The 15272-nt window shown below is 34.4% G+C and overlaps 3 protein-coding genes across 4 annotated transcripts; 2 read left to right on the top strand and 1 right to left on the bottom strand.

Annotated features, from left to right (window-relative positions):
• Positions 1-1160: 1160 nt before the first annotated feature.
• On the top strand, positions 1161-5117 carry LOC111290554 (vacuolar protein sorting-associated protein 26A). The gene is made up of 11 exons (XM_022881900.2): positions 1161-1557; positions 1651-1725; positions 1867-1941; positions 2079-2151; positions 2306-2350; positions 2625-2736; positions 3111-3177; positions 3566-3610; positions 3781-3836; positions 4022-4197; positions 4437-5117. The coding sequence occupies exons 1-11, from the start codon at positions 1555-1557 to the stop codon at positions 4610-4612; spliced, it is 903 nt and encodes a 300-aa protein (XP_022737635.1). The 5' UTR covers positions 1161-1554; the 3' UTR covers positions 4613-5117.
• A 3914-nt stretch (positions 5118-9031) lies between these two features.
• LOC111290016 (uncharacterized) lies at positions 9032-13061 on the top strand. The gene is made up of 8 exons (XM_022881419.2): positions 9032-9509; positions 10534-10678; positions 10774-10942; positions 11335-11605; positions 11780-12045; positions 12130-12345; positions 12472-12574; positions 12658-13061. The coding sequence occupies exons 1-8, from the start codon at positions 9359-9361 to the stop codon at positions 12717-12719; spliced, it is 1383 nt and encodes a 460-aa protein (XP_022737154.1). The 5' UTR covers positions 9032-9358; the 3' UTR covers positions 12720-13061.
• A 174-nt stretch (positions 13062-13235) lies between these two features.
• Positions 13236-14736, bottom strand: LOC111290017 (uncharacterized). 2 transcript variants are annotated; one of them, XM_022881420.2, is made up of 3 exons: positions 14393-14736; positions 13794-13959; positions 13236-13688 (listed from the first exon to the last, which is right to left on the bottom strand). In XM_022881420.2, the coding sequence occupies exons 1-3, from the start codon at positions 14469-14471 to the stop codon at positions 13451-13453; spliced, it is 483 nt and encodes a 160-aa protein (XP_022737155.1). In that variant the 5' UTR covers positions 14472-14736; the 3' UTR covers positions 13236-13450. The 2 variants fall into 2 exon arrangements, with proteins under 2 accessions (XP_022737155.1, XP_089624092.1); XM_089767966.1 differs by having other exon boundaries at positions 13830-13959; positions 14393-14605.
• Positions 14737-15272: the final 536 nt, after the last annotated feature.

The following is a 15272-nucleotide window of genomic DNA, read 5'->3' as shown; positions in this document are numbered from 1 at the left end:
TTATAGTAATACTTTTTAAATTGTTTCATAATTTGTTTAACACGTGATATTTTATGTCATTTCTTATAAAAATTATAGAAATATCGTTCCATATTTATTTAATTACATCATGTAAATTACTATAATGCCTCTTATGCTATAAATAATCAAAATTACTATATTATCACTCTTGTTATAATTATTCAAAATTACTATAATTCTTTTGTCATAATTATAAAAATATTTTTTTATTTGTTTCATAATTACATATTATATTTTAACATTAATTCCTTTAAAAATGATCATAATACCCTTCTAATTACTTATGACATATGTGCAAATTAACTATAATACCCTTCTTTCTATAATTAATTAAAATTATTATAATACCCTTTATATCATAATTACTGAAATATACCTCCTATCATAATTGAATAAAATTATTATAATATCCTTCTAATCATAATTACGAAATACTCTCTTATTATCATTGAAAAATTATTATAATGTCTCTTTTACTATATTAAAATTATTGTTTTTTTTTTTAAATTAAGTTGAATGGGTGATAATATTGTTGGGCTTTGATTTCATTGATAAATAGGTTTGAATTTGATAACTGATCAATATTGACAATAGATAAATACTATATCAGATATATTGAATTACCATGTATATATTATTGGGTTTGGATTTAATCTATATAATTTTTTAAAATAGTCTATCTTATTTAAAATAAAAGCTAACACATATAAAATTGTAATTGACTGGCATAATTAAGAGATCGATTTTTTTTTCAAAAAATTATATTTTTCAAAAATTAGAAATAAAAAATCAACAAAATACTAAAAAATTAAAAAATTTTAATTTATTATTAAATTAAAAAAATTAAAAAATTTATATTTCATGGCCGGGTGATTTTTCTAGTAACATATAAAAATTATTTAATATAGTATTGGTGAATTGAATTTCATTAATTAAAAAGTTGTCACATAATTGATTAAAGTATATATAAAAATATAAACAAATTAATATAATGAAGAAAAAAACACATAATATTATTTTAACTTTGCTTACGGAGTTTAAAATTTTCATCAAACACTTCATTGAATAATAATTGTGTGTATATTATATTATACGTCCATTTAGGTTAAAAAAATAATTTCCCAAAATTTTATGAACTTAAAGTTGTGAAGGCCTTTAAAAAGCCTGTTTCGTCATTTGAAGATAAAGGCCCCTAAGTGCGAAGTGTCGGAGCTTGGAAGAGCCAGCGGGTGCAGAGTGCTTCCTCACTTTGTTTTGGACTTTTTGTCGTGACGTCTCGTGAAAAGCAAGTGACGGTGACGACGAGATTGGTACTACTGGACACGCGCCAGTCTTTGCTCCCGATTCCTAACTGTCAAAACTCAAAAGTGGTTTGGTTCCCCTTCTTCGCCAATCTCGATTCCCGCTGCCGTCTACGGCTATTCACTTGTCCCTGCGGTTTCCGATCCTCAATTTCGAGCTGCCAATTTTCGCTTGATCTCATCGTTTTTCGCTATTTTCCCTGGTGATTTACAAGAATTGAACGGTAACAGCATGGTAAGATCTCACACTTGGATTAGATTCCATTTAGACTCTAAAATGCTGTTTATTTAATGCAATTCGGGTTTCATCTTAATTTTTTTAAATTAGAATTTCCTGATTGGAGCTTTCAAGCCGGCTTGTAATTTCTCGATCACGTTTTCCGATGGAAAATCTCGCAAGCAGGTATCTCTCTTGATCATCTCAGGTTTAGTTTCGTGTAAAAAGAAAATTAAAATTTCCATTTTTGTGATTGTTTAGTTTTCTTTTTTCTTTTTTTTTTCACGAGTCTTGGTTCTGGATTCTGGATTATTGTTATGTGATTAGGTCCCAATGAAAAAGGAAAATGGCCAAACAGTTATGGTTCCGCTTTTCCAAAGTCAAGAAAATATCGCTGGGAAGGTATTTATCTAGTTATTTACTTTTAGCTGATTTTAACAGATTGAGGATCAGATCATTTGAATTTATAGTTATAACTTTGAATGCCTTGTTATCAACTTTAAGTTTTTGAAGATTTTTCTATTCTCTTCCACCTTTAGATTTCCATTGAACCACTTCAAGGGAAGAAAATTGAACATAATGGTGTGAAAGTTGAGCTCCTTGGTCAAATAGGTTTGCTCTTGCTCCTTGTTCAATGTGTCAGTATATGTTTTAAATATCATCATTCTGATGTGGTGGCTGAATTAGTGAATAAGGTTGAACATTTTAGAGTTTTGTTTTTTCTAGTTGGAATGAAGTCAACGCTAACTTTGCTTTTGCTTTCCAGAGATGTATTTCGACAGAGGCAACTTTTATGACTTTACCTCTCTTGGTTAGTATATTATTTTATGACTTTACATTTGTTTGCTTTGCCTGGAAATTGTTTAGATGTTCTTTATTTTCGTTACTTGCATATGACTTGGATGGGGGTAGAGATAAGAACTTGAGCGTTTAATTTGTGCTTTGCAGTTTATGATTATTCTTATCCTTCTTTCACTGGTTTAGAGGCTAAAAGATGTGCATGAAAATTTTTGTTTATACTAAGTTCTTGTAGATTGTTGATTGGTTTGTATTGTTTACCATTTTTATATTCCTAATATTTGCAGTACGTGAATTGGATGTTCCTGGGGATATATATGAAAGAAAAACGTATCCATTTGAATTTTCTACAGTTGAAATGCCATATGAAACTTATAATGGTGTGAATGTGCGGCTCAGGTATGCTGCCCACTGCTTAAAATCTTTGAAGATAAAATTTTGTTCAAATTTCTTATGGTCGATTTGAGTGGGGTGTTTTGTGATCACTAGAAGTTTGTGTGCTATGTTTTCTTGAAGCTTATATATCAGTTTGATTATCATGATAATAGTTTTTGGTTACTTACCTTAATAAAGCTTAGAAATTACTCTGATATGTATTATTAAAAGATGCTAGTTGTAATAGTTTTTTATATGTATTATTTAAAAAAAAAAAGATGCTAATTGTGGGGTTCTAAAATGCCATTTTGTTTTGTTGGTCCATGGATGAGGTTGGTGATTTGAGGCTATAATGTGAAAACTCATGTTACAATAGATTGATTATTTGCTTTTCTCAGGTACATTCTGAAAGTGACAGTTAGTCGTAATTATGGTGGAAGCATAGTGGAATACCAGGACTTTGTGGTAAGCATTTCCATCTACACCCGCTTCCTTTCATTCTTTTCATTTTAATATTTGTTTTCTCTCTATCTCCTCTCTTTATCTTCCTATCTTTATCTTTTGCTATCCTTATGGCACCTCACTTTCATATGCAGTAGTAGAATTATGCAAATAAGCATATATAATGTTGTGCCACAGGAGGCAGAACTTTAAGCTCTGCCTTAACGTGAAAAGTGCTTTTTCCCCTTTATTCCTGATATAATACTGAAAGCCAGCATCATCTATTTGGCCTTTCATTATGGTTTCAGGACATTTACTTTATCATTGTATATAGTACACTATTGAGTGCAATTTACAATTGTCAGTGTTGCGGTTGTAGCTACTTATCTTTTGCTTGGTTTTTGCGAATCAGGTTCGCAATTATTCTCCACCTCCATCAATCAACAATAGCATCAAGGTGAGTGCCATTGTCTTAATACTAATGTGGTGATTGCACTGTGGTTTTCATTGGTAACTCAACTGATTCTTATGAACGATAAATTGTTCTTTTGGCCATTTTCTAATGAGCTTCCCACCACTAAATCGTTGATAATATTTAATTTTAACAAATATCAATCCCATCCGCAGATGGAAGTTGGAATTGAAGATTGCCTACACATTGAGTTTGAGTACAATAAAAGCAAGTAAGTTGAACATCTATAGATCTTGCTTAAACGTGACAACATAGGATTGCTTAGGTCAGTGCATGTTTGGGATTTAAGCTTGCTAGCTTAAACTATTATAAGAAGCAATTTTCCTAGCCACTTTCTATAACGTAGGTTTTGACTAGACATTGAAGTTCTTGCTTATTGGAATCCAAATTGCTCAGGTATCATCTGAAAGATGTTATTATTGGCAAGATTTATTTTCTTCTTGTGAGGATCAAGATTAAGAATATGGATCTTGAGATCAGGCGTCGAGAATCAACAGGATCAGGAGCAAATACCCATGTTGAGACAGAGACGCTAGCTAAATTTGAGTTGATGGATGGTGCTCCAGTCAGAGGTATGCTCATAACATCATATTTCTTGCATATTCTAAGACCTGGTGTGTTAGATATTTGATACAATTAGCTTATATATAATTGACTGAACTTGTGTTTTTCTCTGAAGGATGTTACTTTGGGAAGAATTTTAGTTTTGATGCATAAGATATTTCAACTGTAACTGATATATATATATATATATATATATATATCATTTTCCTAAAGCATAGTGCTTATAATCATGTGCTTGGTGTTGAAGGTGAATCAATTCCAATCAGGTTGTTTCTTAGTCCTTATGAACTGACACCAACACATCGCAACATTAACAACAAATTCAGTGTGAAGTACTACTTGAATCTTGTTCTGGTCGATGAAGAGGATCGTCGGTATTTCAAACAGCAGGAAATTACAATATACAGGCTGCAGGATTCCTGATTAAGCATCACGTACACGTAAACTTGACATTCCATCTGGTGAAGAAGAAGAATTGATTAACTGCCTTGTGGAAACCTTGTAAAGCCTTGAAGCTTAGGGTTAAAACTACCGGAACACAGGGCTGTTTCTTTGGAAGTGCTAGGCTTTGTATACTTTGTTTGATTGCAGCTTTGACTCAGAACTTGTGCAATGATGTACACGAGTCATGTGCGGTTGAGGAGAGTATAGTTGCCTTTTGATGCGTCATCACTAGGGCTGCTACCGCCTTTAGACATTATAGTCTACAAATTGCCACTCTCTGTTCTCTGTGGAATTACATGGCAATGACACGAATCATTATCAGTTTTCATTCCCTTGGAATGTGGATGGCGTTTGTCATCTACGATTCAATAATTTACTAGGCGTTTGTCTTTGGACCCTTTTTTGCCCAAAAAAAAAAAAAAAGAAGTTGCTAAAAGAGTTAGATGATTGATAAGAGTTATTTGAACTGCTTTTAATTTTGTCATTTTTGTGTTTGTGTCGAGCTGTTTGGATGCTTGTTTTAGAAGTGGGCCATTATCTCTTGCAAAATCTACGTTTGTGTTTCATGTTTTAAGGGGTTTGTCCTAGTTGGATTTCTCTCATCTCATCCTCATTCCAAGCCGGCTGGAATTATCTTCAATAACTATTGTTAACATTTCATTTATCTCCCGAAACCTCAGCATCAGAGCATAAAAGAGCCTTTCAATCACGGTTGTATTTTGGAGATTGCTCTTGGCCACTGACAAATGGTTAGGAGGGACTTCCATTGCCCCTAACTTTCCCTTCCTGTTTTCCACTTGGCGAAAAGTGGTAAACCCTTCTAGGAGCTATGAAATCCAGTAGTTCAAGTAGGATGAGTGCTGGTAAATCACATGCCCTCTATCACAGATTAAGCTTTCTCTCGATCAAGCAAAAGTTCATACGACATTTGTATAAACGTTTTCACATAAGTTAATCAAGATAGCTTGAAATCTTAACAAGCAACAAGCAAGTCACAAATTAATCTCGAGAATAGGCAATGAGATATTGGGACATAATGAGTGCACATCAGCTCGATCTTTAGTGCTCTCGAAAGAAAAAAATATTTTGTCAATATCGAAAAAGTTACAACGATTACTAAGAGAAGTATCAAGTTCATCACCATCATCGGAGACAGAGGGCTAGCTTTAGATAGGTGGTCTAACATGTACATTAACCAATAAGGCAACTCAACAATCCATCGATTGCTCACCTATTTTAAAAAGCTTAAAAGCTTTTATAACAATACTATCAAAGACCATTAAAATGTTTGAAATGAGCACCCTTTTTCCTAGCATATGAGATTTGTCTTCCCCCTTAGCACTTTTACCCAATCATAACCCTATACAAGGGTCGCTTATAACATCTTATGCCTAGTCATGGCCCTATACAAAATTCGCTCATAATATTCTCCTTTATTCAATTTGGCACATTTCCATCGATTTGCTTGCATGGAATTCTTCAATCTTTTGCTTGAAGGCTTAGAGGTCAAGGTCTCTCTCCAAACTGATTTCTTTTAGTTCTAAGCCCTCCCACTTAACTAGATACTCATGGATTGGAATTCGAGACACCTAAGTTACCTTATCAACTAGAATCTCTTCAACTCAATGTTCTAATGGCAATTTCATAATGATGGCAGCCTTGGTTGGTTCATTATGACTTGCATGGCAAGGCTTTATGTTGCTTACATGAAACACTAGATGCACTTTCATCCATTTTAGATAGTTGATTTTGTAAGAGACATTTCTCACTCTAGAAAAGATTGTCACTAGACCCTCATACTTTTGTACCAACTTATAATCATGTTTTTTTTAGGAATTTGGTTTGCTTGAACACTAGTCTGACAAGCACTAAGACACCAACTTTGAATTGTTAGGCCCTTTGACATTTATTTATCCATTTCTTCATGCGCTTTAATGCATTCTTTAAGTACGCTTGTGCAATTTTTGTGTTTTATCTCCATTCCTTGGTAAGGTTGAAAGAATTTGTGCAATTAAAGAATTGTATTAAACCCACCCTTGCTGGTTCATCCTCAATTTCCTCAACAATTTCAAACACTTTGGATGACTCATGAGAAAAGACTCTTGGAGCATTAAGGGCACCTTTATATAGGTATTCGACCACTCGATGCAGCCCTTAACACAAGAAACGAGCTAATGGTTGCCTTGGCTTGAAATTCGATAGGTTGTTTAACTTTGATTAAGAAATGTCTTGACCAGAAGGCTTTTTATCTGCTTATTCACTAAAAGGTCTATCCATTCTGGCCATCATTATAGTCATTAAGACGTTTGACAACAGTCATGATATTGGCTACATCTTTTCCCTTTTGTCTTTGTAGCTCTGTCCTAGCCTATAGCTTTAGCCCTCAAGGAAATAGAACATCTTATCATTTTTAGACATGTTCCTAATATCTAACATTAGGGTAAAGAAGCTCCTTACAAACTCTCATACTATTCCTATTTGCACTAATTTTCAAAGCTTCCATCGGGCCACATACTTTACATTTTTAATAAAGAATTGATTCTTTAACTCTTATTTAAGATATGCTTAAGTTCGAGCATTCATCATTTAGAAATTTAAAACACCACCATAACTTGGCATTTATAGCAATATACATTACGACTATGACAACCTTATCTTTTTTTAAATCTGTGCACAGCTTGAAAATATTGTTTAATATCAAATAAGAAATTCTTAATCTCTTTGGCATCTTTTACCCCTTTATAATATCGAGATTTAAGCACCTTGATCCTTTTCCCTTTTTTCGTGGAGCTAGAACCAAACCTGGCAATAAGCAATTATAAAACACTAAATTGAGCCTTGAGCTCTTCAAACTCTCTTTGAAAAATGCTTATAAAGTCTCTTATCTCATCAACTAAACATTTTAGAGTCTTAGACAACTCCTATTGGGCTATCTTAATCTATCTTAATCAATCATGGGTTACCACATGAGCTTTCAAAGCGGTTATCGTGGTTTTGAGCTCCTCAATCCTTTGTCAATCTTCTGATCCACCACTTGTTGTAACTATTTTTTTGTTTTAATACTAACACTTTTCAATTGTGCTCTGATACTACATGTTACAGACTAAACTTTCTTTTAATGAAATAATAGCTTGTACAACACTTGGATAAATGCTTCCATACAAATCAACCAAGATAATTTAAAATCTAAACAAGCAACAAGCAAGTCACAAGGTAATCTCGAGAATAGGCAACCAAATATCAGGGCATAATGGATGTATATAAGCTCAACACCTGATGCCCTCAAAAGAAAAAAATATTTTATTAATAATTTTGAAAATTACAACTATTACAGAAAGAGTATCAAATTCATCATCAACAACCAAGGTAAAAAAATAATTTTAAATTGATGGTCTAACATATACTTTAATAAGTGAGATAGTCAATAATCCACCAACTGTTTATCCTTTCCAAAGAGCCTAAAAGCTTTTATAACTATACTATAAAAAATTATTATAATATTTAAAATAAAAATACTTTTTATTGGTACATGAGATTTACCTTCCTTTCGACACTTCTATCCAATTATGACCCTATTCAAATATGGCACATGATATTCTATACCCGACCATGACCCTAGCTCATGATAGCCTCCCTATTTTCCCTTGAATTGCATGTAAATTTGATTAATTTAAGTTCACGGACTTCTACCAAAACAATGGGTTAAGAATGAGTGCCCCCTTTCCTAGTCAAGTTTCGGTTGATTATTAATTGGCCATCACATGCCCCATAATTATCAAAGCCCGACCATTGTCAATCTCAATTGTCGTATATATTATAACGGATGGCAAATTTAGAGTGGATTTCAGCCTAAACCATGATTAAATGCGCTTGTTAAAATGGTTTTCAGCCTAAACCATGTTTAAATGCGCTTGTTAAAAAACACTAACACTAGACGGTGATTCCGTTTTCATTTTTCACCGATCCAGTGATTGCCAATAGCCGGATATAACAACGCAGCAGCCAATCAGATTTTTATCACGTACACGGGAAAAGAAAATATTTGAAAACCTAGAAATTCTTTCATCATGATTGAGAATTTTCGCAGTACAAAATCTGGTGGCAGTAGCACCAACCGTGTTTTATCATTATGAAATTAAATAAAATTCCTTCAGTAGTGAGCCTCACAAGGTGATCCAACGGCTCTACACATTTTGATAAGGCTAAAGGGTCCCACTTCACTTGATCAGTTTCAGGATCCAAGACTGTCGTCAATGCCATGGCCATCTGACCACCGACACTTACGCCTTAGTATTCTTCATATCGGACAACCCAGATCCCGCCACGTGTCAACCTTAAAAAAAAAAACCCTAAAAATGACCCACTTGAAAAAACGCGTCCTCCTGGTTTTCATCTTCTGTTACGTATCCCAACCATTTCTCCCGCACCCACCACGCTATTTCCCATTGTACCTTACTCGTGTTCTTGATCAAATCAAAGGTACAACTATTGAAATCACACTTTCAAAAAGGCACTGAAATAGAGGTTTCTGCAGGTAATAAAAACCCAATCTCCAGCAAAGCATGCCATGATATATCTGCATCTGTCTCTCTTTTAGAGCACTTAAAAAAGAATCCCAGTGTGCAGAGGACACATTGGCTTTGGCATCACAGCTTTATATAAATCTCTGCATCTCCCCTAGAAATAGAAGAAGAATTTGGGTTTGTGTGAATAGTAGGAAGAGCAATGGAGCTGTTCTACTTCGTGGTGTTCGGGGCATTGGGAGCGGTGGTGGCAGCTTTAGAGCTAAGCAAGACCAGCAAGGATAGAATCACCACGTCCCCTGCTTTCAATTCCTTCAAGAACAATTACCTTTTGGTTTACTCTCTCATGATGGGTAATTGATTCTCCTCATTTTTATTTACCCATATCTGATTTCCATTTCTATCCTTTAGATCTCACTTTTATTTTACATAAACATGGATCTGATCTAATGCTGGTGATTCTTTTTGTGAATCCAGATACCCATTTCTTAGATTTTCATTTTTATAGCGTGATTAGGGTGTTTTTGTGATTTTTTTTTTTGGTGGATAATGCTTTTGTTATTAGTGGCTACTTTGAAAAGTACTGTTTTTCTTTGATTTGGAAATGGAAAACGGGCTCATCAAAAAAAGAAAAATGGAAAACGGGATGCATGCATTTGTTTTAGCTTGTAAAAGAAAAGGTAAGAGTATAAGACAATAACTTCCAATAAGTAATATGTGAATTTTCAGTCCTTTTCTGTTTTGTGGTTGAGACATTGGATCCGGGTTTTTTTGTGGGTTGGAGATAGGTCGCTATTGCCTGGTTTTATGGTTATGTCTGGTTGATGATGGTTTGGATAAAAAATAACCTAAACTTTAAGGATGAAGCTGCCCATTGTTCCTGGAGCTTAGATGAAGTCCTAATTCATGCTGAGTTTAGTAGTTAAGATGTTTTTCCTCAGCTAGTAAAACTAGCTGAAAGAAAAACAATGTCGCATTAATTTCTTCAATGAGTTTCTAGAGGGATGGTGCTTTCTAGGTGTCTCCTTGGGATTAACAGTCTGAAATGCTGCTGGTCAATAATTTGACTTATTGTATCAAAATTTGTGGTTAATCTAGCACTTGATACAAGTCTTTCATGACAATGTTACTTGATTGGTGTAACTCACGATCATATTCAAATGAATCATAAACATATTACTAGTTATGGTTGGAGATCTTTTTTCTAATGAAAAATTCCCACTATAATTACCTACTGAATCTAATTCGTTTTGGATGTATTATCTTATCTGTAGATTTTTTTTTCTGGTAATTGTGAAAGATAACCTTTTTATATTGTGGTTATTTGGCATACATCTAGCTTGCTGTTTTGATAAATGGTTGTTTATGTTTCAATAGCTGGAGACTGGCTGCAGGGACCATATGTTTACTATCTGTATAGTACATATGGCTTTGGAAAAGGGGAGATTGGACAGCTTTTTATTGCTGGTTTTGGATCCTCCATGTTGTTTGGGACAATTGTTGGATCTCTTGCTGACAAACAGTAAGTTTTACTTTTGCTTCTCTTTCGTTTTTTTCATACTTTATGGATTAAATAACTTGTCTCAATACAAAAATACCTATATGTGTTTAATTCAGGGGCCGGAGGAGGGCATGTGTTACTTACTGCATAACTTACATTCTTAGCTGCATCACAAAGCATTCTCCTCAATACAAAGTTTTGATGATAGGTCGTGTTTTGGGAGGTATTGCCACCTCTCTTCTGTTTTCAGCATTTGAGTCATGGCTTGTTGCTGAACATAATAAGGTGAGGCATTGCTTCTATGCCCTTTACTCTTAATGCATATCAGGCAAGCTTACAATTTACATTATAGATGTGTTTGCTTATCTGCCCTTTACTCTTATTTTTAGTATTCTAGATGTTGTATGTTGCTTCCTGTCAGGTTGTTTTCCACCCTGCCATATTTTGAAAAAAATTAATGATTTTCAGATATTATCATATCACACATGATACATAGGAATATTTTAACTTTGTTTCTTGAATTTTCCACCATTGTTGTCAAAGATGGTAAGGCATGAACCATCTAGTTCTGCTTTGCCACATTCTTCTATGAGCTTTGTCTGCAGGAATTGATGTTGATATCTCCTTTAAATTTAATCTTGTTCTGAAAATTCTGTTTCTGGTTCTAATCATTGCAGAGGGGCTTTGAGCAACAGTGGTTGTCACTAACATTTTCAAAGGCAATATTTCTTGGAAATGGTCTCGTTGCCATTTTGTCTGGGTTGTTTGGGAACCTACTTGTTGATTCATTATCCCTTGGACCTGTGGCTCCTTTTGATGCTGCTGCATGCTTTCTTGCCATTGGGATGGCCATTATTTTATCATCATGGACTGAAAATTTTGGAGACCCCTCAGAAAATAAGGACTTGCTTACCCAGTTCAGGGGTGCTGCTGTAGCAATAGCTTCTGGTAGAGTTCAATATTCACTTTAAACTCAATGCATTAATCAGTTTGACATGTTGCAGGCTGAGTACTGTCCCTTGATGCCTTGTTTCTTGTTGTCTTTCTTCCTCTATCATGCATTGATTATTTCCTTTCTTTTCTCTTTGTTTCCTCCTTCATCTAATCTTCTGTACGCTTCAGATGAAAAAATTGCTTTGCTGGGTGCCATCCAGTCTCTGTTTGAAGGTTCAATGTACACCTTTGTGTTCCTTTGGACTCCTGCTTTGAGCCCCAATGACGAGGAGATCCCTCATGGTTTTATTTTTGCCACATTCATGTTGGCATCAATGTTGGGAAGCTCCCTTGCATCTCGATTGATGGCTCGCTCATCACCTAGGGTAGAAAGCTACATGCAGATTGTTTTTGTGATTTCCTCTGCCTCTCTCCTGCTTCCCATTATAACCAATGTATTTTCTGACATCTCTCTCTCTCTCTCTCTCTGTGTGTTGATTATCTTTTAAGTGATTCCTAATTGGATGAATTTGCAACAGTTCTTGGTAGCACCTTCTAAAGTGAAAGGTGGAAGCATCTCATTCGCAGGTTGTCTTCAGCTTCTTGGATTCTGTACTTTTGAGGCTTGTGTAGGGATATTTTGGCCATCCATTATGAAAATGAGATCCCAATACATCCCCGAGGAGGCTAGGAGCACTATTATGAACTTTTTCCGCGTTCCTCTCAATATCTTTGTCTGCATCGTGCTGTACAATGTATGTTTTAGGCTTTGCTATAATAGCTGCATTTGATCATATGCCATAGACAGATATATCTATGCTGGTGGATCCTTTTGGCTTTAACTCTGTTACTAACTAGCTGTATTGCTTTTGCCTCTGAAGGTTGATGCATTTCCCATCACTGTTATGTTTGGTATGTGCTCAATTTTCCTCTTCGTGGCATCTTTCTTGCAAAGACGGCTGATGGCAATTTCAGACAAGCCAAGTATGTACAAAATTATTTTTCATGCTGCTTTCTATGCATATCAGGTTACTCTTTTCTCAACTTTTTAGTGGTTTTTCTTTCAGAGATGGAAAATTGGACAGCAATTAAGGAAAGGGAACCTGAGGCGGAGCCACTAAATGATTGAGTGATGTTGGACGGCAGCAGGGACTCTTGGCATGTTGAAAACAACAACGTAATTCATTTCTTCTGCTGTTGCAGTTCCTACTCGATGGAGGGTTGTATTTTGATTTTATAGTAGAGATTCCAATGTATAAGAAAATAGTGGTCTGCCCAGTAAAGAAGATGTGGGTTATACAGGTCACTTGATTTTCATGATTGTTTTGGGCTGTCAGTAGACCAGCACCGTTGTTTGTCTTTTTTTTTTTTTTTTCCTTTTTAAGTAGGAATGCAAATATCCATCTGTTTAAGTCTGATATTATTCTTTTCTAAACTGGTCTATAATTTGTTTTATAGTTTGCTCAAATAAGTTTTTTGTTCAATGAAATTGCAACAACTAATTGATGAAGCATCATTTGGGATCTGTCACCCTTAACAATGTCTCTGCAGTGAGAGATTGTTCCTTTTTTTTTTCTTTTTTTTTTTTTTGTTTATCTCCAATAAATGATACGTCGAGACTTAGAATTTAATTGTTATGTCTGACTAGGTGAAAATGGTTACCTTTTATTTATGTCTTTAATTTCTGTTTTGGACAGAAGCATCTGCTTAATAGTTAAAACTAAAAAAAAAAAAAATTGGGGCTCCATTACCATAGCTATAAGCACAGAAATAACATTATTTTCCGTACTATTCTTTCTTTCTTAACGCATGCATATACAAAAAAGAAATTTGAAGTTGAAACATTTGACCTTAGGATGTTCATAGCACCCTACCACGTTTGGCATCGGCGGAAGCAACTTCCAAGTCGCCTAAGAAAAAAAGGATTTTGTCAAGAATCCCTCGACGGTGTTCCCCCTCCACGTTGGAAGTTTCTTCCATCACCCTCAAAGCACAGTCTTTCACCCCTTTCCTTTTCCTCCTTGAACCCAAATAACGTTGGATTTGACCTTGATGTACGAGAAAGTAGTCACCACCTTCTCTGATTATCTTCAGCCCTCTACAAACACAAAAAACATCAACAATTCTCACATTATCATCTTCAACATCATACAAATATGACAAAAAATAAATTAAATAAATAATTAAAGCTTATATAAATTACAATCCAACTCGATCACATCTGTCTTGTGTCTCGTACACTTGTTTCCATGATTTTGAATCTGTAGGAGTAGGGGCATAGAATGCAGCTTGATCAATTCCCCACCTCTCTCTGAATAGGTTAGACCATAGCATGTTGTCCGAGGCCAACACCTTCCATTTCCTGCTAACTTTACAACCCCATATTGCAATTAATATATCATCTTTAAATTGACAATAAATTCGGAGCTGATTTAAGAACAATAAACCGGAAATCTCGTCGGTTGATCCAGAATTCAGGAAATAAATTGAATGAACAGTAAAATTCAAGAAACCCACTTCCATTTACCATCGAAATAAATAGTAATACGTCTAAAAATGAAATTTAGAATGAAAAACAAATAAAGAAAATCAACAACTGACGCCATCAAAGCAATAATTCCACAGGGAACTGAAAGAAGAAAACTGAAATAAAAAAAGAAAAAGGGGTACAATACAACACAAATTCCAGAAATTGAGCAAAGATCTCATCTAGAATTTGCTAGTTCAACAGAAATACATCAAAAGAAAAGAACATCCCAAAAAATAAATAAATAAATAAATTGTAGGAGTCGCTGTGCTAACCTTGTGTAGCAGTTGCAAGGTTCTGATGATCCAACAAACAGAATATCTTAAGACAAATATCAGCAGGCAATCTCTCCATTTTTTTTTCTCTCTTTTGTCCTAAAAATGTTTCTCAAAAACTCTAATTTTGAAGAATCCAAAGACAGCAATCCTCTTTGTAGTTTGTCGGGACAAGAAGAAATCCAGAAAGGCAACCTTTTCTGTGTGCAACTATTACTTCCGCTTTTATGGTAGAAAATCTAGTTGGGTGAAATATGAAGTTACCATCTCAACTTCTGATAATCGCTTCACAAGATAGGCCACGTAGGAGATTAGGAACATGTCCTTTCCAAGACAGCGAGTATGATATGTTAAGTAACCTATGGAGAGTATTAAAGTGTTTTGACTGGGACAAGTTGCAGTTAGAACTAGCGAAGTGTTAATGTTTTACCGCGAAAATTGAAAATAATTTTCTATGTAAAAATTTTGAATAAACTCTGCTTCGGTTGCTTTGCATTCGGTGAAAATTGGCCACTCGCCTCTTTTCATACGTGTCAAAACATGTCGTCATTGCTGTCAACCAATAATTTAAAATTTAATAATATTTTCAATAATCTAATGCGAAATTATCATGTTAATAAAGTTTTTGATGATATTTTTTATCATTTTTTCGTAATATAAAGCTTTTCAAGGGATTGACAAACAAGATAGTGATTTTTTTCTCAATAAAATATGGTTGAATTTGAGCAGTCATATCTCTTTACTTTTAAGCATATTTTTTAAAAGATTCTGTGATATTTTTTTTCATGCTCTGTAAAGCGAAATGATCTAAAACCAAATTTATAATGTGTCGATATTGGATAATGAATGCTTTTGCTAGTTTTTTTCATGAAGTAATACG

Source organism: Durio zibethinus, chromosome 11, assembly GCF_047325235.1.
Source record: "Durio zibethinus cultivar Kanyao isolate XHJ-2024 chromosome 11, ASM4732523v1, whole genome shotgun sequence".
Taxonomy (NCBI): domain Eukaryota; kingdom Viridiplantae; phylum Streptophyta; class Magnoliopsida; order Malvales; family Malvaceae; genus Durio; species Durio zibethinus.
The sequence above is the reverse complement of the archived record's forward strand: the minus strand, read 5'-3'. Positions and strand labels throughout refer to the sequence as shown.